General features: G+C 42.0%; 1 protein-coding gene across 3 annotated transcripts in view; it reads left to right on the top strand.

Annotated features, from left to right (window-relative positions):
- The first annotated feature begins 13,410 nt into the window (after positions 1-13,410).
- Positions 13,411-25,465, top strand: part of UHRF2 (ubiquitin like with PHD and ring finger domains 2) — a 96,725-nt gene continuing 84,670 nt past the window's right edge. For all 3 annotated transcript variants that reach the window (XM_075079086.1, XM_075079085.1, XM_075079084.1), the window contains exon 1: positions 13,411-13,563. In XM_075079086.1, coding sequence (XP_074935187.1) covers positions 13,411-13,563 — 153 coding nt within the window. The remainder of the gene's footprint in view (positions 13,564-25,465) is intronic.

The following is a 25,465-nucleotide window of genomic DNA, read 5'->3' as shown; positions in this document are numbered from 1 at the left end:
ATGCCTTTTGGAACTAACAGAGGTCAACAGGAAGTAATTATTTTCTGTAGAATCAAATATCTATGACCCCATAATAAAACACAGCATTGAGGGCTAGCGAAATCAGATGATAGTAGAGGTCTAGGTACAGAATGATAGTGGGGTCCTCAGGCTACAAGCAACTCAGGAGACTATTACTGGTCATTAAAGGAGTACAGTCTTGGGAGGTGGGTAAAACCACTCTTAGTGGTAACAGAACAAAGAACAAGTATCCAATATATGTAATCCACATCTTATAGCAAATTTTGATCTACCCTGGACTTGTGGTCTGATGAAGAAAGGGCAATGTATAAAATATGTTAAAAAGCATAGAAAAGTGATTTCTAACAGATCCTAGAGTGAGGAGAAAGAAATCATCACTAGTGAGGAGGACGAAAAGACCCCAACATCAATATCATGTTCCTCTCAGTGACAAACTCAAGAAATAGCCCCCAAACTGAAGCCATTGTTTCACCCTCAGAGGGTCAGTGGAAAGGTTAGCATCCGATCAAAGAAAGGGGTAGATACTAGAAAGTTTGCTTATATCAGTTTTAACTGTACATATTCTGAACTAGAAGTGGTGATACACCTTTAAATGGAGTCACACATCTGTAACTCGGGTACAAGAAATTGATAGTAAAATACCTACACATATGTACAGACATAAAAATTCATTTTATGTCCCAGGAAATTTCATCTTACAAAAGATAGCTTAGAAGAATGGAATTGGTAACAACAGTATCCCTTGCCATCTTAATAGACCCTTGATTTTTCTGTTAAAAAGGTGAACTTTGTCCATATCTTTGAAAGACATTTTAAAAGCCTTTCTTTTTAGAAGTCACAGTAACTAAGCAGGGATCCAGAATTAGCTGTCTGAGCTGTTTTTATTATCTGCAAAACAAAATTTCCCTTACTGTTTCTGTCCTCCTAGATCTAGACAGAGAAAAAGTGTCCATACTGAATTTAAATAGCTCCTTACTCATACTGCTGCCTGTTTTGGATGCCCTTCTTGGGTATCTAATTTTAGCACATGATGCACAGTTTACCTTAAATGCTTCACTCTGTATTCAACTCCAGAAGTGCTAGGTATTGCATTGCTCTGAGATTGCTTCCACTTATCCTATACATCATTAAAAAAGGTCTGGCTGTTTAACTGTAAAGTTTTTGCTCTTCAGTGATTCCAGCGAACTACTGGCACAAAAAAGCCCTCCAACTTTCTCATAGGCTCCTGGGATAGCCACAAAGGACAAGAATGTTCTGCATTTTCCGTGTAATGAGGACCAAATGTGAATCATTTAGAAATGCTTTGCACATTGCTGGTTTGGGTTGTGTGTAATTCATGAATCACTCCTCTGATGATTATTCAGGAATAAAAATATTTCTAAAAAGATAAACTGTATTCCCACTAAAAACTACTTGATAACATTACAACGCTTTTCAAAAGGTAAAATAGTAATCTTCTTTACAACTTCCTAATCAGTTACTTTTTAGATAACCAGTACTTGTAGATAAAGCCACAAAAGACACAGTCCTGAACTTGGCAAGGATTGCAAAGAGTAAGAAGGGCTTCTAAAGGTATGTCAGCCAGAAAAGAAAGTATACCCCCTTGATGAACATGACTGGCAAACTTGTAACAACAGGCGAGGAGAAGGCTGAGGAACTCAACAATATTTTTGCCTCAGCCTTCACTGGCAACCTCTCTTCCCACACCTCTAGAGTGGATGGACTGCAAGGCAGGGGCTGGGGGACCAAAGTCCCTCCCACTGTAAGAGAAGAACAGGTTCAAGACCACCTGAGGAACCTGAACATACCGAAATCTATGGGATGTGAGGAGATGCATCCCTGATGATCCTGAGTCCTGGGGGATTTGGCTGATGTAGTCATGAGGCCACTCTCCATGATACTTGAAAAGTCATGGCAATCAGGTGAAGTCCCCAGTGACTGGAAAAAGGGAAACATTGCTCCTACCTTTAAAAAAAGTAGAAAGGAGGGCCCTGGGAACTACTGACCTGTCAGCCTCACCTCTGCGCTGGGGAAGATGATGGAACAGATCCTCCTGGAAGCTATGCTAAGGCACATGGAGGGCAGGGAGGTGATCGGAGGCAGCCAGCATGGCTTCATCAAGGGCAAGTCCTCCTGACCAACCTAGTGGCCTCCTATGATGGAGTGACTACACCAGTGGACAAGGGCAGAGCTATGGATGTCATCTGTCTGGACTCTGTAAGGCCTTTGACATGGTCCCACACAACATCTTTCTCTCTAAATTGGAGAGGTATGGATTTGATGGGTGGACTGTTTGGTGGATGAGGAAATGGTTGGATGGTGACATCCAGAGTAGTGGTCATTGGCTTGATGTCCAGATAGAGACCAGTGTCAAATGGTGTCCCTCAGGAGTCCATACGGGGACCAGTACTGTTTAATATTTTCATCAATGACATAGGCAGTGGGATCGAGTGCACCCTCAGCAGGTTTGCTGATGACACAAGCTGAGCGGTGCAGTTGACACACCAGAAGGACGGGATGTCATCCAGAGAGACTTGGACAAGCTGGAGAGGTGGGCCTGCAAGAACATCATGAGGTTCAACAAGGCCAAGTGCAAGGTCCTGTACCTAGTTCAGAGCAACTCCCAGTATCAATACAGGCTGGGGGATGAAGTGATTAAGAGCAGCCCTGCAGAGAAGGACTTGGGGGTACTGGTGGATGAAAAGCTGGACATGAGCGAATAATGTGGACTTGCAGTCCAGAAAGCCGATTGTATTCTGGGCTGCATAACAAGAAACATTGAGAGAGGTGATTCTGCTCCTCCACTCTGCTCTGGTGAGACCCCATCTGGAGTCCTGTGTCCAGCTCTGTGTTCCTCAGCACAGGGAAGACATGGACCTGTTAGAGCAGGTTCAGAGGAGGGCCACAAAAATTATTAGAGGAATGGAACATCTCTTCTGTGAGGAAAGAATGAGCAAGTTGGGTTTTTTCCACCTGGAGAAGAGAAGGCTCTGGGGAGACCTTATTATGGCCTTTTAGTACTTAAAGGAGGCTTATAAGAAAGATGGGGACAAACTTTTTAGCAAGAACTGCTGCGATAGGACAAAGGTTAATGTTTTTATACTAATAGATAGTAGGCTCAGACTAGACACAAGGAAGAAATTTTTTACAATGAGGGTGGTGAAACACTGGCATAGGTTGCCCAGGGAGGTGGTAGATGCCCCATCCCTGGAAACATTCAATGTCAGGTTGGACAGGGCTCTGAGCCACCTGATCCAGTTGAAGATGTCCCCGCTCATTGCAGAGGCGTTGGACTAGATGACCTTTAAAGGTCCCTTCCAACCCAAACTAGTCTATGCTTCTGCAAAAACATAAAAGAAAAAGCATAGTGTAATTCAACTGACCTTATACTACTTACATATTTGTAACAATTCATCTTTTTTAGCACACATCCTCTTTGATTGCTGTTTATTTCCTTATACTAAAGCAACATACAGTAGTGGCAAACTATGAAAGACATTCTAGTTCCTTTGCAAAGTTTTATTTTCTAGAGCTTATGATGCTGAGGAAAAAAAACATTCTGGCCTTGGTACACACAGTTTCAGCTTTGAAGTACTTTTCTCTTTGACATTTAATTAATAATCTGACCACTACATAAGGACAAATACACCCTTATAAATTAATACATCTTGAGCAGATCAAAATTTACATAATTTATTTTGCAACTAAAAGCCAGTTGTTCTTAAATAATTTAGCAAGCATGTGCTCCCTAATGAGGACTAATTGCTTCACCTTTCATATGTTTTTATAATTAAGATACAATTACCTGAAATGTTTTTCCTTTTTGCACACTTTTCATTGTTTTAAGCTGCTAGACAAATAGGATTAAATAATCAGTGCTTGATTTTTCAAGCATTTGCATGCTTGTTTCCTAGTAAACTGGTAAAATGTTGAAAGCATTGAGAGCTACCAACTTTATCCTTGGCTTTTGATGGGGCCTAGCAAATCCAGCTTTTTATCCAGAACAGCAGTGATTTTTCCGAGGTGAAGATATGCACTAACATAACTGCAAAACCAGAACCTTCAGTCCTAGGTTAATAGACACATAAGGAGTAATTAAAGGCAGTAAAATGAGGTTAGCATTTCAGTTTGGAAATAGAGTAGCATTGGGTGATGTTCTACAGCAAAGGCTGGGTCTGCTATGGGTGAAAGGCTAGAACAGGCTGGAAGCTGACTCTGCCAGGCTCAATTTCAGGGAGGATTAGCAGTTATTTTTGAGCTAGTGAAAGACCTAGAACTAGGCTGATGTGATCCATATTAATATTGGCTAAATTACTGAGACATGTCATTAGGCCTAGGTTTATACCTGAAAGTGTTTTCCTGACACATACTATTGCTAGTGTTTGGATTTACAGAGTTTGACGTACTAGGATTACAGTTATATTAATCTAGGACAACGGTTTAGGACTGATGAGCTAGGGTTTGTGCTGTCTTACTGGGAGCTGTTGTAAGAGTTAGGGTTATTATTTTCCTTTTGGCTGACCAGACCCAGATGACCTGCAGTCATACCTGGATCCGCAAGGAATTGCTGAGTTGGGCTAAACATGGTGCCATCGTGTTAAGTTTGGAGAAGAACTGGAATTTGACATGCTCTAAGTTGATGAGGTGGGGTTATGGTGAGATCATGGGGCAGCTTCAGTCCTACAGTGATAACTTCACAGAGAAGTGTTGGGATCATAAGTACTAAGGCTCCAACCCATCTGAAGATTTTTAAAGGTAAAGTGGCACTTCAGATTCAAACTGGAAATGAAACAGAAGTCAGCGGTAATAATGATTTTCTAGTGAGAAGTGTTTGCCACAAAGAAAGGATGGGTTTCTGGGTCCAGCTTAATTTCCTGGATTGATCTACAGTTAGCTGATCCAGTTTGACATAGCAAAGCCATCTGTCATGCAAATACCTTCTATATAGAATTATCTCACATGTCTTGGCAAGGTACAGATGTTAAAAACCCATACAGAATACTACTGCTGTACAATAATCTAAAAATAAAGACCTCCCTTTACCCCTCAACTTCTGCTCATTAGAAACCAAATTTTAGTTGCCAGCCTAAAAATTATTCAAAATTTTCTGAAGCTTTAATTTGTGGAACACTGTACCTAAACTCACATAGTTACTGTTTTCTCATTCTTTTCGCCTGTTGTGTTTAGCCCTGAGCAAGTCAACACTTCTAGTCTTATAGGACAGGTTCTCTATTCTGTAGATTATCCTAGAAGCAGTTTTCTGTACCTATTCCTAGTTAAACTAAGCTGTCCTGACAATGCTTAACAGTGTTTTAGATAAATTTTCATATAAGATGTGTACAAATGGGGTCCCCATGTGAGTCCTTTTGCAGGTACAGAAAGTAGCTCTAGTAGAATAAATTAAATATGTGGTAAAAATATGCCTTCCCAAACTTTGGAAACTTTTCCTGAGGGGTGCTAGTTCCACACGTATTTTTTGGATAATATAAGTACTGAAAAGATTATTTTCCAATTTGTTTCTTTAAAATTTGCCTCCAAAACTGAAGTAGTACACTCTTCTCTGCATTAGTGGGGGTGAAGAAAAATGCAGGGCTCTCTGTTACACGGATAAAACAGTAATTGTGCATGAAGTTTACAATACACCAAATGAATTCTTTAACTTTATTGAAAAAAAAAATTAGCATTGGATATCACAACACCCAGATAAATAAATTTACCTTGATGTTTCTACTATTAGCCTGTTTTTGTAGGGTTGTTATTTTGCAGTAAAAATTCTAATTACGATTATTTTTCACATACTCACAAAACAGAAATATATTTCCACATTTCAGCCAACTCACTAACTAAAATACAGTTCATCACAGAGTGTTGAATGTGAAATGAGGTTTTTTTATTAACTATAGAAGAGTTGAATGGCTTGCCTAGAGATTTCAGAAACACAAAGGAGACCATAAAAGGTTTTAGAGTGATCAGTTCGATTTTGCAGGTTGTAGTTCTTTATCCTACACTACAGATTTGGAGTGATCTTTTAAAACAATCGGGAAAATGAAGCTGAAACCCCTGCCATTCTATATGTCCCATATATAATAAATCTAGCTGAAAAATTCTTCTACTTCAAGAATCCAACCTTACTGAAATGAAAGAAGATGGACTACAGATTTGCTGCTTCTGAAAATTCAATACAAGTGCTCCATTGGTTTTCAAGGAGTAATTTTATCAAATTCTATGTCAAGACAGCTTTATAAATGCTCTACTAATTTTAAGTGAGCTTTTCTACAAAGCTTGGTTCAGATGCAATACAAAATTTCCTTTGAAATCAACAGAATATTTCTATCACAATAGCCTAATTTATGATTCCCTGGAAAAGCTGAAGTAAGACCAATGGAAGAGTTGATTGACTATACTTTTATTAATTTTACATGAGCAGCTTCCAGTTGCTAATGCTCCAGATTCAATTACAATATCACAACGGTGTCTCTTCTACTTGTGCAATGCCGCCAAGAGTGGCGTGTATCCTGCTGGTACTACAGGATGCTCACCTGAAGCGAAAAATGTAGCAGAGCAATAAAAATCAGTTATGTGAATCATACAGGTTCAGATGGAAGTAGAAAGATAGGATTACAAACAAAATTAATGTTTTTTTATAAATCCTGCAATTGAACAGTAAAGTTCAAGTTTTAGTAATATCAGGACTCTATTAATTGCTATCATGCTTATTTATTTATTTATTTTGCTAGCCTGAGCTATCTCATAAGACAACCAGCTACAAATTGACATAGCCTTAATTCTCAGTAACCATAGAGTGACATTACTTGGGAAGAAGGAAACCTATTTATCTTAATGCCAGGCCTACCACAATAAAGTCTAAAGCTTCAGAAAAGGTTTCTGATTCTTCCTTCGAAATATTTTGTAACTTCAGAAAGTATTCTGTTGCATTGAGAAAAATTTAAGAAAATATTGTTAGGAAGTGTAAGAAAAGAATCTCACAAATCTAAAACCATGGAGAAAAAACACACATACTTCTAAAAAAAAACCCCAAGACTTTGGTGCTTTTCCTCCTAATTAAAACCAGTTTTGAGGACTGGATACAACTCTAGGATAAGACTCTGTTTACACCACTCTGTCTTTTACAGAGAAATACCCACATGCATAAAATATAATAGTACTGTGGCAAGTTTTAAATGGCCCCATATACATAATCCTTTCATACCCTCGCAAAAATAATAGAGGCTCAAACTTACAGGGACTGCCGCTTATGAGTCTGAGAAAGAACAGACAACAGGACATAAACTGGATATGCCTCTCTCCTTCTGCACAGTGAAATGTCAGTATTTTTGACCAGGTCTACTCTTGATTTTCTAATGTCTGTGCTTACCTGATGAGTTGTGAGCTCATCCTTAATACCTGAAAACTCACAGCTGAGGCATTTAAATTTCTCAAGTAGTTATTGAATAATTTAACTTCTATCTGCCTTGCTATAGAAAACTGGTTTTATCATAGGCATAAAATATTCCTCTATATTATAACTATAAACTATAGAACCATAAATACTGTATTCAACACCATAGTTTTGCTCTTAAGCATTTTCTTAGAAGAACGCATGTAGGGAATGCAATATGGTTAGATCTGGATATAATACAACAGGATTTATAAACCAAAACTTGAAAGAACATGCAATGTCTCATTATTTATTTCAGTAATGTAGGATTTGAAGCACAATTACAATACAATAATTCTCCATAAAATCTCCGCATTTCCATAAAAAATCACTGATCTTACATGTTGTAAAATATCATATTGATACCTAAACTGAAATGAACGATTCAAGCTAAGAAAAAAATCTCAAATCTTATACAGAGAAGAGGCTGTAATCTCATGAAGTGTTACTGACACTCTGTAAAAATTACTGACAAAATAAATAATTAAGGATGGCAACCTTACTAACATGAATTAGCTAGCTTTTAAACGACAAAAGCATATATGGAGATAAATTAATTCTTAAAGCAACTTTGCTAGAAACAGCAGAATTACATGAGGAAATAATGGGGACTTTTGACTTAGCTCTGGTTGGGGATTATTAGAAAATGCAGTATACTTGTATTTACTTCTTTTTACCTTTTTCACAGTAGAAATTGTATAAAAGTATATAAATACAGATTGTATAAAGTATAATATAAGGCTCACTTTGATAACTGATACTTGCAGTGTCAACTTCACTGAGCTTTAAGTACATCACTCCATGAAACAGGTACAATGTATCAAAAAACCAGGCAGCATCTGCTCCGGGCTGTATGGTCCTCAGGACAGGGACTTCTCTCACTGTAAATAAAAACAGACTCTTGCTATTTCTTAGTCAGGGCAAAACACTCACTGCTCTGTTGCTCTGAACTCTTACCCTGCTTAGGGTAAGTCTCACTTCATTCCAGCTGCCATAGAACCCATACTTTCTAAAGCCTCAACCCTTCAGGCAGAAGAAACATTGCCACATAGATCATCTTTAATAAGGCAGAGTTGTTAGCAGTTCTGTTTGCATCACGATCAAATACAAATATTTATGTTATCAACTCTTACTGTCACAACTTTGCTGTCTTTCATAACTCCTCTTACACAATGGAAAGAACAGTCAGCTCTACTTACAGGGTACCATTCTTATGCATGCTTACTGCATTTGCTTTTGCTCTCTTCATCAAGCTTAAGTAAGGTTAATTAAGTCAGCCAGCCGCCTTGTTTTCTCTCCCACCATGTTTACGCTGCAATAGTCACACTGACTTCATGGGAGTTAAGTGACACATTTCTGCTAAGTTCAGTTGATGGACAACTTCAGTTTCCTTCTTCTCCTCTTCTCTGGAAGGCACATCGGCACATCTAAGCAAAACAGTAATGAAACATCCACACAGGTTATTACATTGCCAACAAGTCATTAAAAGGCTCTCAGGTGTAAAGCTCACTAGAAAAATAAGCCTGTGGAAAGATTTCCTGTCTTTCATTTCCTGGCTTGCTGCTCCTCTTGCGCAGCTCCTCCTTGAAACTCAGTGGCATGCATTTCCTTCCCTCTTCTGCTGGCTTCCTTCTGCTTCCTTTGCCTTCTATTACACTTCCATTCTTTCACCCCTCCTCGCATGTCCTACATGTTTGTCTCTTTGTTAGGCTCATCTCTGGCTTCTGTCTATCCCCATGACTTTATCCACATTCAGGCCATTCAGTCAAGAGTTCTTCTACTGGCAAACACAAAATATGTAAGACAATTTCCAGAATTTTTAAGAATTCAGACAGAATTTCAAACACCAGAACAAATATAATCTCAAGAAAGTAATTATCTTTATTTACATGCTAAAGCAACCTACCAATATAAAATGATGGCAATGCCTACATTTGAAAAGGCCTCATTGTAATAGCTCCCATATTACTCCCCATAGTTTTAAACTTTTGACTATTTTATCTCACAAAAAAATCCCCAATTTGTGTCATGGTTTGCTCTTGAACATTTCATCATAAAAAAATCTCTTAACTTCAAAACAAACTAATGCTTACCATTACGACATTCTCAATTTATTTAATTTTCATTTAATTTCTCTTCCTTGTTCTATAGTTTTCCTCTAAGAAAACTCTGCTTTGTCTGATCTCCTAAAATCTCATTTCAAATTTTCCTTTACTATGCACCTTTCTGCTTTTTTTGTCACTAATTTCTGGTTTTGTCTCCAATTAGATCTTTGCACTTTCCTCACTACTCCCATGTTTTACTTTCACATTCTGGACTCCTTTCCCCTCTGTCCTGCTCATTCTAGTAATTATGCTACCATCACCCCAGCCCATCATGCATACCATGCTGCTCCGTCAGTTTCTCCTTCAGCATTACCTTATTTCCTCATCAGAATAATCATATCCCAAAGAGGACATTATTGCTTCCCAAATAACCAGCTTTCTTTTCCTCTAACCTGCTCAGTAACTGTCCCTTTTCACACCCCCTTTCAGACTCTCAGTCAAGAATTTTTGCACGCTTTTTTTTGCTTTATAATCTAGTCTCCAGTCCATACTGTGCACTATGAAACAGGCACCTATGATCACCCGACAGGGAAGTGCTCTTTCTAATCAGGAACTCCTGTGCCAGCTACCTGATCTGCTTTTCTTTACAATCCCAGCTAGACAATATATTTCCAGATGCAGCTTTTTAACAAATTGATCATCTTTCATTTTCGTTCTCTATATCAAAAAATGTCTTCTGTTCTAGGAAGTCCATCCTGCACTTTCATGAAGTCTCCCTAGCACAAACTGATGCTATTCCCCCTAATGTGGTAAAGCATATCCCATATCAGAATTCTTTCAGATCTTTTTGCCCTGTGGCAAAAGACAGACTCATTTTACTGCTTGCTTCAATGGAAAGGCTGTATTCTGCAAATGGGATTGTGATGAGACTGTTTCTTTTACTCTAGAGGTGGAGTGTAACTGAGATAAAGCTGAAGACAGCTTGATTTATCCTTTTTTCAGATGGGGCTATTAAACCACATTCTTACTGTACACCTCTGTGTTAAATCATCATTGAACATTTCAGTGAACCAAGGAAGGCTGGGACCGAAGGAGCATGAAAGGTCATGTGTACTACAGCCTTTGAGTCTGAGTCTGTGTTACCACCAACAAACCAAAAACCAGAGTCTGAATTTGGGCAAATGGCAACTTGGTGACATGCTGTGACAGCGGCAGTAAACAAAGTTGTGTGCTATCACAAGAGCAGAAATAGATTGGCGAGGATGAAGAGGAAAGGAATGGATTTGCAGAATAATTAAGAACATTTTAATTGTTCAGCTGCCTTTGCACATACTCAATACCCCAAAATAAGGCTTGAGTAACTCACTCAAAACTGCAGTGGGAATTGTCAGACCTGAAAGTAAAATACAGGAATCTTTGCTACCATATTGTGTCATAAAGGCTGTGTTTGTACAAGTTGAGTCTACAGGTGCCTCTGTGTGTGGGTGGAGAAATAGTTACCAGACGACAGCAGGATGAAGAGGGGAAAAATATGTGCTGGGAGGCAGCATACGAAAGTCTCCCAAGAACTCATAGTGGTCTTGGATCAAAAACTGCTGAGACCAAGGAGCTGCTGAACCTGCCGAAGGCCTCCAGCACACACTGGCACCGTGATGGGCCCTGTAACCCACATCGCATCCGAGAAGGCAGTGGCTGCTATAGGTGGGCAAAGACTACAGGGCAGTATATGTAAGCACACCTGCTGAAACGAGGGACCCTGTGTGTGGCTGGAAACCCCTGGGTGTGGGTATGAGCCCCTGCTGGGGCTGGCCTCTCCGCTGCTGCTCCAGCTGGGCGACTGCAAGCGTCTACACTGTGTGAGGCAGTAACTGCACGCACAATGCAAACAGTTATCTGCTATTAATAAGAACAGCCTAATTAATAAACAGCATTCTAATAACTGTTGGTTGTGATCTGTTTCTTCCCGACTCAACACCCTGTCAGTGATACTTGCAATACCTGGTACAAAAACAGCTACAAAACTACATAGGTCTCATCTGGATCTTGTAAATCTGTAGTTTAGATTTTTAGAAATATAAATCTATATAAAACTATAAAATATAAATTTATAGGGGTATAGATCTATGTTTCAGATTATTAACCCAGCAGCCAAAGTCTTAGACAATAAAGCTGCTCAGAATTCCTCCCGAAGGCATTCATTATCACCTCTCCCGGTTTCTAGTGATCCCTGTGTCAGATACATTTTTACACTATTTTACCAGCGTTCATGTGTACTGGTTTTGGCTGGGATGGAGTGAATTTTCTTCACAGCAGCCGGTATGGTGTTGTTTTGCATTTGTGACCAAAATAGTGCTGGTCACACAGGGATGCTTTAGCTGTTGCTTAACAGTGCTTGCACAGGATGAAGGACATACCAGTTTTTCACATCGCCCTGCCACCGAGTTGGCTGGAGGCGTGCAAGAAGCTGGGAGGGGACACACCTCGGACAGCTGACCCCAGTAATATCCAAGACCATATGATGTCATGCTCAGCAATGAAACCTGGGGAAGCCGGAGGAAGGAGAGGGGGTGGGGAACGACATTTAGTGTGGCGGCATTTGCCTTCCCAAGCAACCGTTACATGTGATGGAGCCCTGCTTTCCTGGAGATGGCTGAACGCCTGCCTGCCAATGGGAAGTAGTGAATTAGTTCCTTGTTTTGCTCTGCTTGTGCACACAGCTGTTGCTTGATCTATTAAACCATCCTTACCTTGACTCACGAGCTTCCTCACTGTTGCCCTTCTGATCCTCTTCTCCATCCTACTGTGAGGGAGTGACCAAGTCGCTGTGCAGGTCTCAGCTGCCTGCCAGGGGTAGCCCACAGCAGCATGGCAAATCCAGATTTTTCCTATGTTAATTTGCAGAATTACCCGATTTAGAGAAAGACAGAAACCACATCAGGTTTGACATAGAAATAAGGCTCGCCTTGTCTTGGCTCGCGTTTTCACCTAGCTAATGCAGCAGGCACTGCAAGACTTAGTCTGTATTTTTTAGGTAGCGCTAATTCTGGCTGGGCCGAGGTCTGACGTCTAGGGGAGGGCCGGGGCCCGGGTTTTGCTGCCGGGCACGGTTCTCCCGCCTGCCCAGGGGTGCCTTCGCCATCCCGCCGCCCGCGGGCCGCCGGGGCGGCTAGGCCAGGCCAGGCCGCAGGCCCGGTGGGCCCCAGAGGCCGGGACAGCCCTCCTCTGGTGGGAACCGGGGTGACCCTCCCGCTCAGACGCCAAGGAGACGATAACAGCCCCTCAGCCAGCGCCCGCCAATCTCTCTCCCCCCGCCCCACAGGCCTCGCGCCAGCCAGGGCCCGCGCAAAGAGATCGGGGGGGCGGGGCTGGCGGGCGGAGCCTCGCCCCGCGCCGAAACGGGAGGGGGCGTGGCGCAGCCTGCCCCGCCCCCGCCCCGGTGTTGTTGTCTCTTTACGGCCGAGGCCGGGGGCTCTCGCGAGATCGGCGTTGGCGCCGTGACCTCCATGTGAGAGCGGCGGCGCCTGGTAAACACTCCCCGGGGTCGGGAGATGGCTCCCGGCGGCGCCCGCTAGACCTGGCCGCGGCCGTTCCCGCCAGGCTCCGCCTCGCCTTGTGCCGCCCCGGGGCGGCGCGGGCCACCGGGAAGCGGCGGGGGGCCGGCTCGGGTCTCCTTGCCCCTCCGCGCCCTCGGAGCGGGGACGACGGCCCGGCGGGCGGGGAGGCTCGCCTCTGGTCCGCGGGATTTGAAAATCCTGTCCCACCGAGCCGAACAAAGAGCGGGGGGAGCGGCCAGCTCCCTCCCGGCCCCCTCGCGCGCCCGCCCGGGGAGTGGACACCTCTCGCACCTCCTGCCCCACGCCTCCCTCCGTCCGGCGCGGCTGGTGAGCGAGCCGCGCGGCGCGCGCCATGTGGATCCAAGTCCGCACCATAGACGGCACCCAGACCCAGACCATCGACGACCTGAGCCGCCTCACCAAGATCGAGTGCCTGCGGGAGAAGATCCAGGAGACCTTCCGCGTCAGCCCCGACCGCCAGCGCCTCTTCTACCGGGGCAAGCAGGTGAGGCGGAAACGCCCCTACCTGGATGGCGGGGGTGGGGACGGGCGGGGGCTCTCCCTTTCTCCCAGCCGCCCACCCGGCTCCCCTCGGCCTCGGCTCTTTGTGTGGCCCGGCGCGGAGGTCCCCGTCCCCACCCATGTGCCTGTCGTCCTCCGGCTCCGGCTTTTGTTTTCTCCCGTCCCGCCGGGCCTAGGGGGAGGCGGGGGGCGGGAGGGCGGTGTCCGGCCCGGCGGGAGGCTCCGGGACCCGGCGCGGGTTTTGTCCTGCCCGCCTTTTTCCCCGAGGGCGAGCGGGTGCCGGGGAGGCCCCTTTGTGTGTTTGTTTTCCCACCTGAACCGCCGGAGGCTCCTCCCCCAGCCCCTGGCTTTATCCTGCCGAAGTGACAGGGCGGCCGGAGGGCTGCGAGGGGGAGGCAGCCGCTCTGCTCCCCTCCCCTCGCCCCCGCACCGTCTTTCGCCCCTTTCCCCGCGCCCGCCCCGCCGCCGCCTCGGCCGGCCGTGGCGGGGCGGGGGGAGGCGTGTGGCGCGGGTACGCGGCGGGCGGTTTGCAGGGCGGGACGCCGCCGCCGGGGCCCCACGCCGCGGGGAGGGAGGCGGCGCGCTTCTGGGCGCCCCCCCCCGGTACCCGGCGCGGCACAGCGCGGCGCGCCCCTCCGCTCCCACGGCGTCCGGCGGCGCGTAGCGGAGTAACGGTTTTCGGGCCCCGCCGGGCGTGAGCCCCTCCCACCTCCCGCGTGGGCGGGGCGGCGGCGCGGGCGCCGTTTGCGCGGGCACAAGTTGCGCGCCCTGTTCGGTCTCCCTCGGTGGGCCCATGTGTCACGGGCGGGCGCCGGGCGGCCCGGAGGGGCGCCTGCATCCAGGCCGGGGCCCGGCGCAGCGGGGGTGACCGGCGGGAAGCTCTCGGTGGGCCGATGCTTCCCCGCCTGTGCCTGAAAGGTGCTTGATCTGAATAGATTGCCTCGGGCTGTGCCTTTGTTGCTGCAGGATGTAACCTTTCTTGCTTCCTAAGATAAACTATGAGGGGTACCCAGTGCCCGAGTCACTAAGCGAGGTGCAGCTGTTACCTGACAAAAAAGGTATCGAATGCGTGGTGTATTTCTGGGAGAGTGGCCCATAAGATGCACCTTCTTACAACAGATGATCGCTGCCGTGTTCACCTGAACTGAGAGGTGCGAGGCAGTGAGATTTTTGCCTCAAAACGGGTGAAGTGGCTATCTTTACAAATAAGGGGGAGGGCAAAAAAGCAAGAAGTAGAAGTTTAGCTGTGACTCTAGGGGGTAAGGCTTAGTGGCTAGATGCTATGCCTAGATTGTGAACCCAGTAACAATTTAGTAGATTATTGTGCTCTACAGGTTGGTGAGAGTGAACATTTGTGAGGGCATCTGTAATCAAGAAAATTAGGGACAATCGTATGTTTCTTGGAAGGGTCTAAGTCAGGGAGCATCAAGTCCTGAAGTTGTGTGACTTGTTTAGCTTTGTGCTGTGCCAGCACACCTCTTCTTGCAGTGCAGAGCTTGATGCAGGATGGAGGGTTTACCTGAGAAGCAGGGAGGATGAGCCTGTAACGAGTTGTGCTTTTCTACGTAGGCTGCCAGTGGCCAGACCAGTTAGCTTGAACACTTCAGTTAACAGACGTCTCGCTTAAGAAAGCAGAATAGTAAAAATACTATAGCTGAAGTTGCCTGCCTAAGCAACATCTCTGAGTTTAGTACTTAGTTTATCCAGTTTGGGACACAGTTGGGATTTTGTCCAGTGAAGAGTTAGTGAGTTCTTTTTTTATAGCTTCGCTCACCATTTATGTCCATTTTCTTGCAATTACAGTAATTGTGACATCTTGATGGTTATGTATTGCTTTTCTGATCCCCGGGTGCTAGTAAGTAGAAGAAAGGTCAGAAGGATTGCTCTTGCACAAGTAAAACTGGATGTTGAGAGACATGAGCAAAGGAAACTAAACAGCTCCAACTCTGTCTGGGCTGTGACAAAATATGAGAGAATGAGAAAGGGCATTTCGGTTAAATGTGAGGTGAATGGAAAGCAGTATACTGAGGTGAAAACTTGGAAAAACTGAAGATTCCTGCATGTGTTCTAGTTCAAACTCCTCCAGCTTTAACTGTTTAGCACTCGGTATGGTTAAATCTGTGCAGTCTGCTAGTAGAACTGTGATCTACTGAGAACTGCTTACTGTAGTCTCTCTGGGAACTCCCAGAAATACTTGGACCTCAAAAGCCATGGGTACCAGACGACTGGCTAAATAACCTTTCTTCTAAAGATGGGAGGTGTGTAAGTCTATAAGGATACAGAAACCTAAGTGAGTCACCACTTATGGGCTGAATTTGAACAACTTCATATTCTTATCTTGCAGCAGAGAACAGCTTCAACTAACATCTTGAGCTAGAGTTGTTATTTTGCAGTTCTTTAGGACAGTCTATGTCCAGCTGAGGTAGTTTGTGGTACACTGTTATTTGCTTTTGTCTGATCTTCAAACACAAATGCAGGACCTTAAGTGGGCCAGTACTCCGTGCTCTTATTCCTAAGGGTTAAAATACCCTGGAACTACTGATGAAAATCTAGTGCTGTAATTAATGTAGTATTTTGTAGTGCTATTTTTTTCTTGTAAAACCAGGAAAAGCGCTACTTGGTTGGACAGACTGGGTTCTGGTTTTTAATGCTTACTGCCGGGTTCTGGTTTTTAATGCTTACTGCCAGGAGGATGTACCATTCATGCGTGGCACTGAAGAGCGGGCAAGATAATATTGCTCTATAACTTGATCTGGTCTGTGGGGACATCCTGGACTCTCGGGGGGTCCACATTTCTGCAGAGCTGAGTAACTGTCTATCAGCCAGAGAAGTCAAGTAATTCTGTAGTTTGAGGTAAAACTTTGAGGAAGGGGTATAGCAGTGTATGCGTAGTTCTTTACTGTGGTGCAATAACCTAGCCTGCAGTTAGCCAGAGAAGTCTACTGAGCATAGAAACCACAGTGATGTCCCTTGCTTTCTTTGTTGAATAAGTTGGATCATTGGCTGAAAGGAGTTTCTTGGAGGGACATAAATGTTTCCCTGTGTTGGAATAAACCATATCATAACCTTGCTGCACCGTAGACTATTCCCATCTAATGTTTTACGTGTGTTGTTTTATGTTAACTCTAAGTAGACTCATAAAAGACAATGCATTGTGTGGAGTTCATCTAAAATTTTTTATGGAATATGTAAAAAAACCTATAATCTTTTGTTGGCTTCTTCAACCATCTTCTCCCACCGTGTTAGAATTTGAATTCAGTGAAAAATTGTAAATAGCTGTTGTCATTAGAGAAACCATCATCTCGTGTGACTTTTCCATAGTCCATACCTGAGTCAGGGAAGAAGGACATCTGAGCCCAAACGTTTCTTCCCAGGGTATGTAGAGGCAGTGACTCAAACTGCTTTTGAAGTTGGTAATCTTGGTGAGGAAGACACTCCAAACCTGTTTTGTGGGAGACTGAAGTCCGAAGGTGGAAGTGAGAGCATTGAAGCCATATATTTACTTGATGTGAAAGTTGTTGCAAATCAGGCTTACTTCACAGAAGAAATTCAGCTCTGCTTTTATGCACAAAGAATTATGGTAGCATGCGTCGTGTTATTAGCTGTGCAAGTTGACTCTGAAGTATAGTCAGTCAGGCCCATGCTGTAATGGCCAAGTGTTTAGGGTTTTGTTTCCATAAATTTAACTGAAATGATAGCGGAGGAGCTTTAGTTTTGCTTAAGAGCATCTTTGTGATAAAGCAGCCTCAGTGAAGCACACAGTTATAGATCTGGCAATAGGAGCTCCCTTGGTTTACCTACAGCCTTTCTTATACAAGACCTCTTTTACTTCTGCTGACCTAGGCTGGCATGTGAGCAGTGGATAGAATCTCCTGTGTGTTCGTTTGTAAACAGTATGTTTAAGGGCCTCTTAAATGCTTACAGCTTGGGTGACTTTCCAGAAGCATTATATGTGGAATCTTTCCCCTGAAGAATGGGAGTGCTAAGCCTGTTCATAGAACAATTGAGTTTCTTAACGCATTCTCTTCGCAGCTTGATTTTGTTTGGGAAATTGTAAACGTTTTCAGCTGAAGCTCTCCAAAGCCTGTCTGCTTCAGGCAGAATCTGTGTGCGAGAAGTCTTCAACTGGAGCAGTTAAGTTTTATATTTTGGAGAAATAATTTGGAAAAGTCTTAGGAAGTGGTTGCCATTCTTTGATGAAGCTGGTAGTGAGTAGCTCTGTAGCTTGATGAGAGTGAGTCATCTGGAGCCTTCAGGGCAGATTTGATCAGACTGCATTCCAAAATTCCCGAAACATTCATGGGAATGTTCGTTCAGTTCAGCTTTGAAATTACCTGGCAGTAGCTTTGGTAGCCCTATTAGCAAGTTTTTGTATGGTTGCAGAACTACTGAAATCAGCTTCTTGTTAAATGTTTACTGTGAAGCTAGTAATGCAACTTACCATTCCTTGGCAATGCTATCTTTGTTACTCAAAGCACCTAAACAAACTGAAGAAAAAGGTGAAGCATATATGAAACAGAGTACTTTACACTATTTTGTGTGTATGACTTCAGTATTAGGAAGATGGAAGAACGTAACCTGTAAGAAATTGCACCCAGCTTTAAGGCTCTATTTTGTGGTGTGTATGTTTGTTCATGTAATCTAGTTAGGATAGTTTAGTACTTGTACTTCTTTAATCTAGAAGCTCTTGGAAACTGAATGTTTCATTTTATATTAAAAAAAACCCCCAAACACAAAAGCATACAAACCCTTAGATGCGAAACACAACTGATACATGGCCTACATTGACAACTAGATGATGAGGATTTCCACTAATGAAATGTGATCAAATGTTGGTGTAATTTACATTGATGGGAGTTACGAGACTATTCTTTTTAAAAGCTGTTAACTGGATCTGTATGCCTAATCACATAACTGATGTGTTATGCTACAATAAACTGCCCTGATATACTTGGCTACTGTATTTATTTTTTTAGACTTCTGTTGTTGATTATGGAAGGTTCAAATAATAACCAGTTCTTCATTACAGGTATCCTTATAAGCTGCAGATAGTCAGTTGCTCTCCCTGGCATCACAGTTGCTGACTTTCAGTTGCCTGTGCTATAGAAGTCCATTCCATCATACAGGAGGTACTTGAACACTCTCTTCTAATCAGCACAGAGATGGATGAGTCTTTACATTCTTCTAAGGATTTCAATGCAGCTTTCTATTTTGATATACTTGTCGGTTTTAGTTTGGTGTTGGTTTTTTTAACAAAAGTATCAGGTATAAATATCAGCCAGAAGATGCCATGAACTTTTATTTACCTAATTATAAAGCTCCTGAGAACTGCAAAAGAGAAACCTTGCTGCTCTAACTTCATCTTTCAGCCAGAAGTTAATGACTAAATGTTCCTTTAATGGGATTTGGAGTTGCATCCAAGAAGAAAGTGTCATATCTTAATTAACAGATTTTTTTTCTGTATCTCACCCAGTGATAAAGCAAGAAATAATATCCAAAACCTGAACTTCCTATTAAAGAGTTTAACTTGGAAGAGGTGAACCTTGAACCCTGTAGAAGTTATTGGTTGAGACTGAGAATGGCTGCCTTCACCTTGATATTCTGATTAAGTCAAGAAGTGTTTTATTACAGCTCTTGACTTTCAGCTGTTTTCATGTTGGCACTAGTCTTGTACACTGGAATCTTTCTTTGGATTATAGTTAGTCCAGATCAAAAGGTAAAATGTGTTGGTACCACCTGTACACTTTACAAATAATTTTGTAAAAATGGTGTAAAAAACAGTTTTGTTGGAGAACGTGTCCTTAAAATGTAGGCTTCTCTAGTTCATTTTAGTTAGGCAACTTCAGGAAAAGTGTGAATCCCTTATTGGAGAAAGCTAGTCTTGTTGATTATGAAGATGACTAATACACATTTATCATGATGTTTGTTCTGAGATTGGTGTGTAATTACAGAGTCAGCAACAAGATTCTGTAATTTCTTCCTAGGTTGTGTAGTTTTGTGTACTGTGTCAGACTGCTTCTTTGTGTGCAGAGTTGAAGAACCACAGCATGTTCACACAGTGCTATGATCAAATTCATGGGTTGTCACTATAATTGTAGAAAAGCATTTCTTAGATACTGGCAGCTTCTATATTCTTCCTTCTCTAGCAGTTCCTCTTGCTGTACGCTTTCTGCTGAGTACTGTGGGATTCTCTGTAAGACTGTGTTACCTATCTAGATCATGATTTATTGAAAGTAAGACATTTGGTACCATCCAGTATCAGGACTACCTTTTCCTTGAGTCCAGGGGAGATCATTAGCAGTTGTGTAACACACATAAGCAGTCGAAAGGGAGCACACTCTGATGTGGAAGACTAATTCATGTTACTTTGTTGGTGGGACTTCTGGTGGCATAATGGCCATGACTTCAAGCATTCTTGTAGGCTGCTTTGAAATGTGAATCTCATGGCAAAAAAATAGACAGAACTGTGTCTAATTTGGACCATATTCTCCAGACATTAATAGCTTGTTTGGTTACTGATTTTAAAATATCGTGATGTCTGTATTCTGTTCTGGAAGGATTTGGATCTAGAGTCTGTCAGAGATCTTCCTTGTCCAGATATTTCATCTAATCATGTGTTCCACTATGATTGCATCACTCTAAATAGTGCTAAGAGTGTGAGTAAGACAGAGCAATTATTTTTATCTTTTTTTCATTGGTGAGTAAATTTTCCTTGAAATGAGTGAATGACCTGCCATTCACATTTGTTTAAACAGCAAGCTATGAAGTTCAAAGTACTAAGAAATAAAAAGTTAATGTGAATCTTGGAGAACAGATTGTCAGTGCTAGAGCTTTTATTGAAACTGTGCAAATTAAAGTGCTTCTAATAACAAGCAAGAAACATGTTTGTAAAGTCTCAAAGTATTTCTAGTTGGGCTTTGCTTTCATTGAGGAGCTTGTTAGAGAGTGAAGGATGAAAAACGCTGATAAGTATGACCTCAGGTTTCTTTGGTATTTCCCTCCAAACAAGATCAAAGTTATTTCCCATTTAGGAAAGTAAACCTTTACTAGAATTAGTCTTTGTATGAGACTGATAGGTGTTGCTGTTTGGTTTTCTTTCAGGTTCTTTTGCTAAAAATGCTAGCAGCAATAAGGAAGGGAGAGTTAGGAGAAACCATTCAGGAGTACCAAGGTAAAAACAGTAGGAATAGGATGTCTTTGAGTGACTAGTGTCTATGCAAAAACATTTAAAATGTGAAGCCCCACTTCAGAAGCAGTCTTCTGTGGACATGTGAGAAGGAGTCACTAAACCTCATGGTTGTGCAGTCTTTGCTTAAAGATGTTTGGGTGTGGTTACTTGCCTTTTTATTATCTTGCTGTAATGGGTTGTCCGAGTGGAGTTTCATTGTGCAGGGCCAGGAATATCTTTTTGGACCCTCAGCAGTTACTGGTACCTCACTCAAAAAATGTCACTGATAGTAGCAGAACTGTCCCACTTGCAAGAAGATGGGATGTTTTAGTAGAACGATCTTCAGACAAAATACTTTTTGACAGAGCAGCCTGTATGGGAGTTGCAACAATTACTGTTGAAACTAGAGTTGTTTGAGGAGGAAGTGGATCTTCTAGAGTTGCAAACACTTTAAGACAGCACATGTTAAACATTCCAGTTCATGTAAAGATAGTAACTTTCCTTTATTTAGCTTTTTGTCTCTGTTGCAACTGAGACAACGGTACTTCCTTGGGAAACAGTTATTGTAAAACCTGACTGTGTGCCTACTACTGTGAACGTGGTTAATACATGAATTTAAAGGTCCCAGAATCCTGAAGCATTCTCTTCAGGTATAAGGTAATCCAGGTGTAGGCTACAGTTTTCCATGTGGAGTGAGAAATACTGTTCAGGTTCTTGTTCGGCTTTGACAGTGTAAGCAAACTGCGCACACTTTGTGAATGGCAGAAGTCCACGAGCTAAGTGTCCGATGTTGTGTACTAAAGATTATTGAGATTTTCTTGGTCCAAGTTGGTCCCATTGGCTCAAAAGTCACTGTTAAGTACTTAAAAGATGATTTTTAAATTTTCAGTTAGGTTTTTCATTACTAGATGCTGGTTGGAGGTGTTTTTGAATGCTTCTGTAAAAATATTAAGTGGAATTCATGATTCCAACAGTGCTCTTGCAGGCAGGCAGAGTTAGGTTTGTACACCAGTCTTGAGATGGCGAAATCTAGAAATTGTAGAAGTCCACTTTGCTCTCAGTGAGTACCCAGCTGGAAGTTACAGGTTCTTGGTTTCTTCAGGCTAACTTACCCCCCGTCCCCCCCATCTTCCCCCTCGGGTAACTCCTGCAAACAACTCTTAATCAAGTTTTTCTATTGAATATGAGCTTGAAGCTCTTTACCCATATACATTTCCTTTTAGAGATTTGTAGGATGCATGTAATACCCGTGCAGAATAAAAGATTGATGTCACATAGCTTTTCATCATATTGTGTTAATTAAAAAGCTCTTCTGCATTCATTATAGTTTCACCTTTATTGCCTAGATGTAGGCACTGCTCTAGTTCTTGGAAAAGAAACCCTCAGAAGATGCTCAAAGGCACACTTCTGTAAGTGATGAAAGATCTTGATTGTCAAGTGGAAAGGCTGGATTAAGGTGACCCAGGAACTTACTCTCTTGGATCACACTTTAAGATAAAAGCAGTAGGTAATGTGTTCTTACAAGAATGATTACATGCTTTCCTGGGAGGTCTCTCTGCACGCCATATAACCCATAATGAGCTGTGCTTCTGCCGGGACTTGCAGACAAGTTAATGTGATAGTAATTGGTGAATTACTTGTCAGGTGTATTTTTTTTTTTTCCAAGTGATGTAGTATCCTACTGCACTCTGCATGATTATTCATGTTGATATAAGTGCAGCTTCTACATGCTTTTAAAGTAATTTGTGGCTTGATGTTACAAGGCAGTTCTTCTAACGATGATGGTAGCTAGGTATCAATTCCAGTATTGCATTGCTACAGCTACTCTTGTGTAGTGGTGTAAGCACAGTGTTGTCTTACCTTTAAGTATTTATAACAACCTTCTCTAGAAGTATTTTGAAGTTGATAGTGTCTATAACACATGATCAATGAAAATATATTTGAAAGTTGTAATCTGTTTCTTTACTTATGGATACTTAGTATAGTGAAAGAGTGTTAGTATATCTAGCTGTTCTTCCATGTTACATCATTCAGAATATGTTAATGAAGCCTTAAAGGCTTTTGAAGCATGCCAGTCGTTTAGAGGAAGAAAACCTGAAAGTGAAATCTACTGCTAAGGAAACAAATGCATCTTTCTTTTCAGTGACAGTAGGATCAGAAGAGCTAGCAAAATTTCATAAATGAATTTGCCTGTTCAGTTATTTTTGCTTTAGTACGTGTTCTAATCACCCATTAAGAAATCATAAATGCCTTGAATGAGATACATCTTGATTATCTGGTACTTGCCCAATTGCTTTTGTTTCTGGTTTGCATGCATAAACTTGTGAATGACAAGTGTCTTTAAATGCGTAGTGGATGATTAAGTAAACATGTAATCTTTCTTTTCTTTTACTACGCTGCCCAGCAAGCATTCCTAGAGAATCTTCTTAGTATCTTTATGCAGCAGAATGGAATGAAATTGTTTGTGTAGTTACATAAGTAAATATTGTTAGAAAAGAGCATACTATAAAGCTGACTGTGGGGGACTGGTCATCTAGTCCTACAAATTGCCAGACTATTTTTGATGAAATCTTTTATTTTTCTGAGTTGAATATTTGACTGAAGTTATTTGGGACTCAATTCAATAATGCTTTCATGAATTTTGATGACATAGTAAGACATGGTTTGCTGGGAAATAAGAGGTGTGGGTGGTGGTTTGTGGGTGGCTTTGTTTTTTTGGTGGGTTTTTTATTTTTTGTTTGTATGTGGTGGTTCTGGGTAGGAAATGCTGTATTCCAGGATGGATTTAAAATGCTAGTTATCTGTAGAAAGGACCTGTTGCTTGCTAATATCCAGACATAGTGATAGGTCTTGAATTTTCTGCATCTGATACTACTTCAGTAATATACTTTTAAAAGTCATGTTACAGTCCCTGGCCAACCTGAAACACAGTAGGAGACATTACTCAATCTGGAGGGACAGGTGCACTGTAAAGTGTCAAGCAGCATTACTGTTTTTTATTGTAGTAGTCTGTGAGGTTGTACCCTTGCTGGCCAAGATCCTGTTGCTATATTAACATCAGTATAGTGTCAGTAATTCAAGAAATAGCATGTTATAATTATTCTCTCCTTCTGTTGTGGAGTTCTTTAAACACTTTTCCAACTTTGTTACTCTGAGGATTTCAGTTGTCTGTGATGCAATAATGCTGGGTATAGGTATATTTGTAGATACACACATTAGTGTTGTACTTCAGATAGCATGTGAACTTGATTTTACTAGTTGAGGTTTTGTTTCTCTACTTTGTTCCCAGAAGCAGGCAGTGTTGCAGAGTTGTTGACTTGATTTTAAATTTATACGGTTGCTGGTATTCTGGGAACATATTTTTTGCTCATACTATAAACGGGTGTTCTTTCCCTATCACATTGCCCAACACTGCATCCAGCCTCATTTGAAGCGTGCTTGTAGTAATCTTGTCTGTTCCTGTGGTTTCAGACTTAAGCATGAAATTACTAGTCGTAGAATAGTCTATAGTCATAAAATATTCCTACAAAGAATGCTGATTATTAAAAAAAAAAACAACGCACAACCACTTGGGCAGAGAAGAGAATGCTAATTCATTGTAAATTAATACTGTAAAGAAGACAACTTTGCCATCAGCAGTTTATTCTGCTGACCATTTGGTTCATGTTCATCAAAGCTGACTTCCTTGATTCTTATACAGGAATAGGTAGTCTCTGCAAGATTGTGGGTGTGTGCATCTTTAGCGAAGACTTCTTACTCCAGGCCTAGCCTGAGTATGTCTTGCTTTTTGAACATGTTAAATGTAACTGTTATTGGACAGATTACTTATTTTCTTTCTCATGCTAATAGGGAGGATTCAGTTGTATCTAACTTAGTCTCCAGTCATAGCTGGTGAATAAATTGCAAATACTGGTCACGGGACTTTTTTTTTTAGTTCAGTGTTGGCACTGGTTGCCTAGTTATGGTAGATCATTCAGGCTTTCAGATTTAGAAATCTTCACTGAATTGACTTTAAACTTTAAACTGCAGCACCTCAAAATATTTTTCTGTCAGCCTGCATGTGGCATGTCTTGAGAGAAAGGGAACAATAACAGTACTTCTTTGCTGTCATCTGTGTGTTGCCTTAAATACCTCTGGTCTACCAGGAGCAAGGTTGTCCTTTTATCTCCACTGAATTAGCTTTCAGATGATTTCCTCATGCCATCGGATTCTAGAAATTGTACGCTGGAACCTCTGCCATAGCTTGTACAATTGAAACAGAAGAACGGAGTTGTCTCCAATAACATCCAATTTATTTATTATTTCAGAAGTGATCTATTTTGCAGATATACTGCTGATTTTTTTTTTTTTTAAACATTTTGTGACAACAGAAAAAAATCAACTGGGGGGGACCTGAGTCTTCAAAGTGGGCCTGGAGTAGTCCTCAGTAGCAATAGCAACTCTGGAAATGTGGATATTTCCCTCACCCTCCCTTTCAAATGTATTATTGCAAGGTGATTATTTGTCTTTGTTTTGGTTTTATTTGCACTTTGAATCTAAGACTAGCTGTTTTTAAACTTCTTTAATGATCTTAATGGTAAAAATACAGCCTGCTTGTCGCATGAAAAGCCCTCAAATCTGGATTGTCATAGGGCTGCAAAAACACTTTTGTCTCCTTCGTTAAGGAGTTGTCAAAAGTGTAGGAGTGTACAATATGGTGGAATGGGAGAGGTTACTT

This window comes from Phalacrocorax aristotelis, chromosome Z, assembly GCF_949628215.1.
Source record: "Phalacrocorax aristotelis chromosome Z, bGulAri2.1, whole genome shotgun sequence".
NCBI classification, from domain to species: Eukaryota; Metazoa; Chordata; class Aves; order Suliformes; family Phalacrocoracidae; genus Phalacrocorax; species Phalacrocorax aristotelis.
The sequence above is the reverse complement of the archived record's forward strand: the minus strand, read 5'-3'. Positions and strand labels throughout refer to the sequence as shown.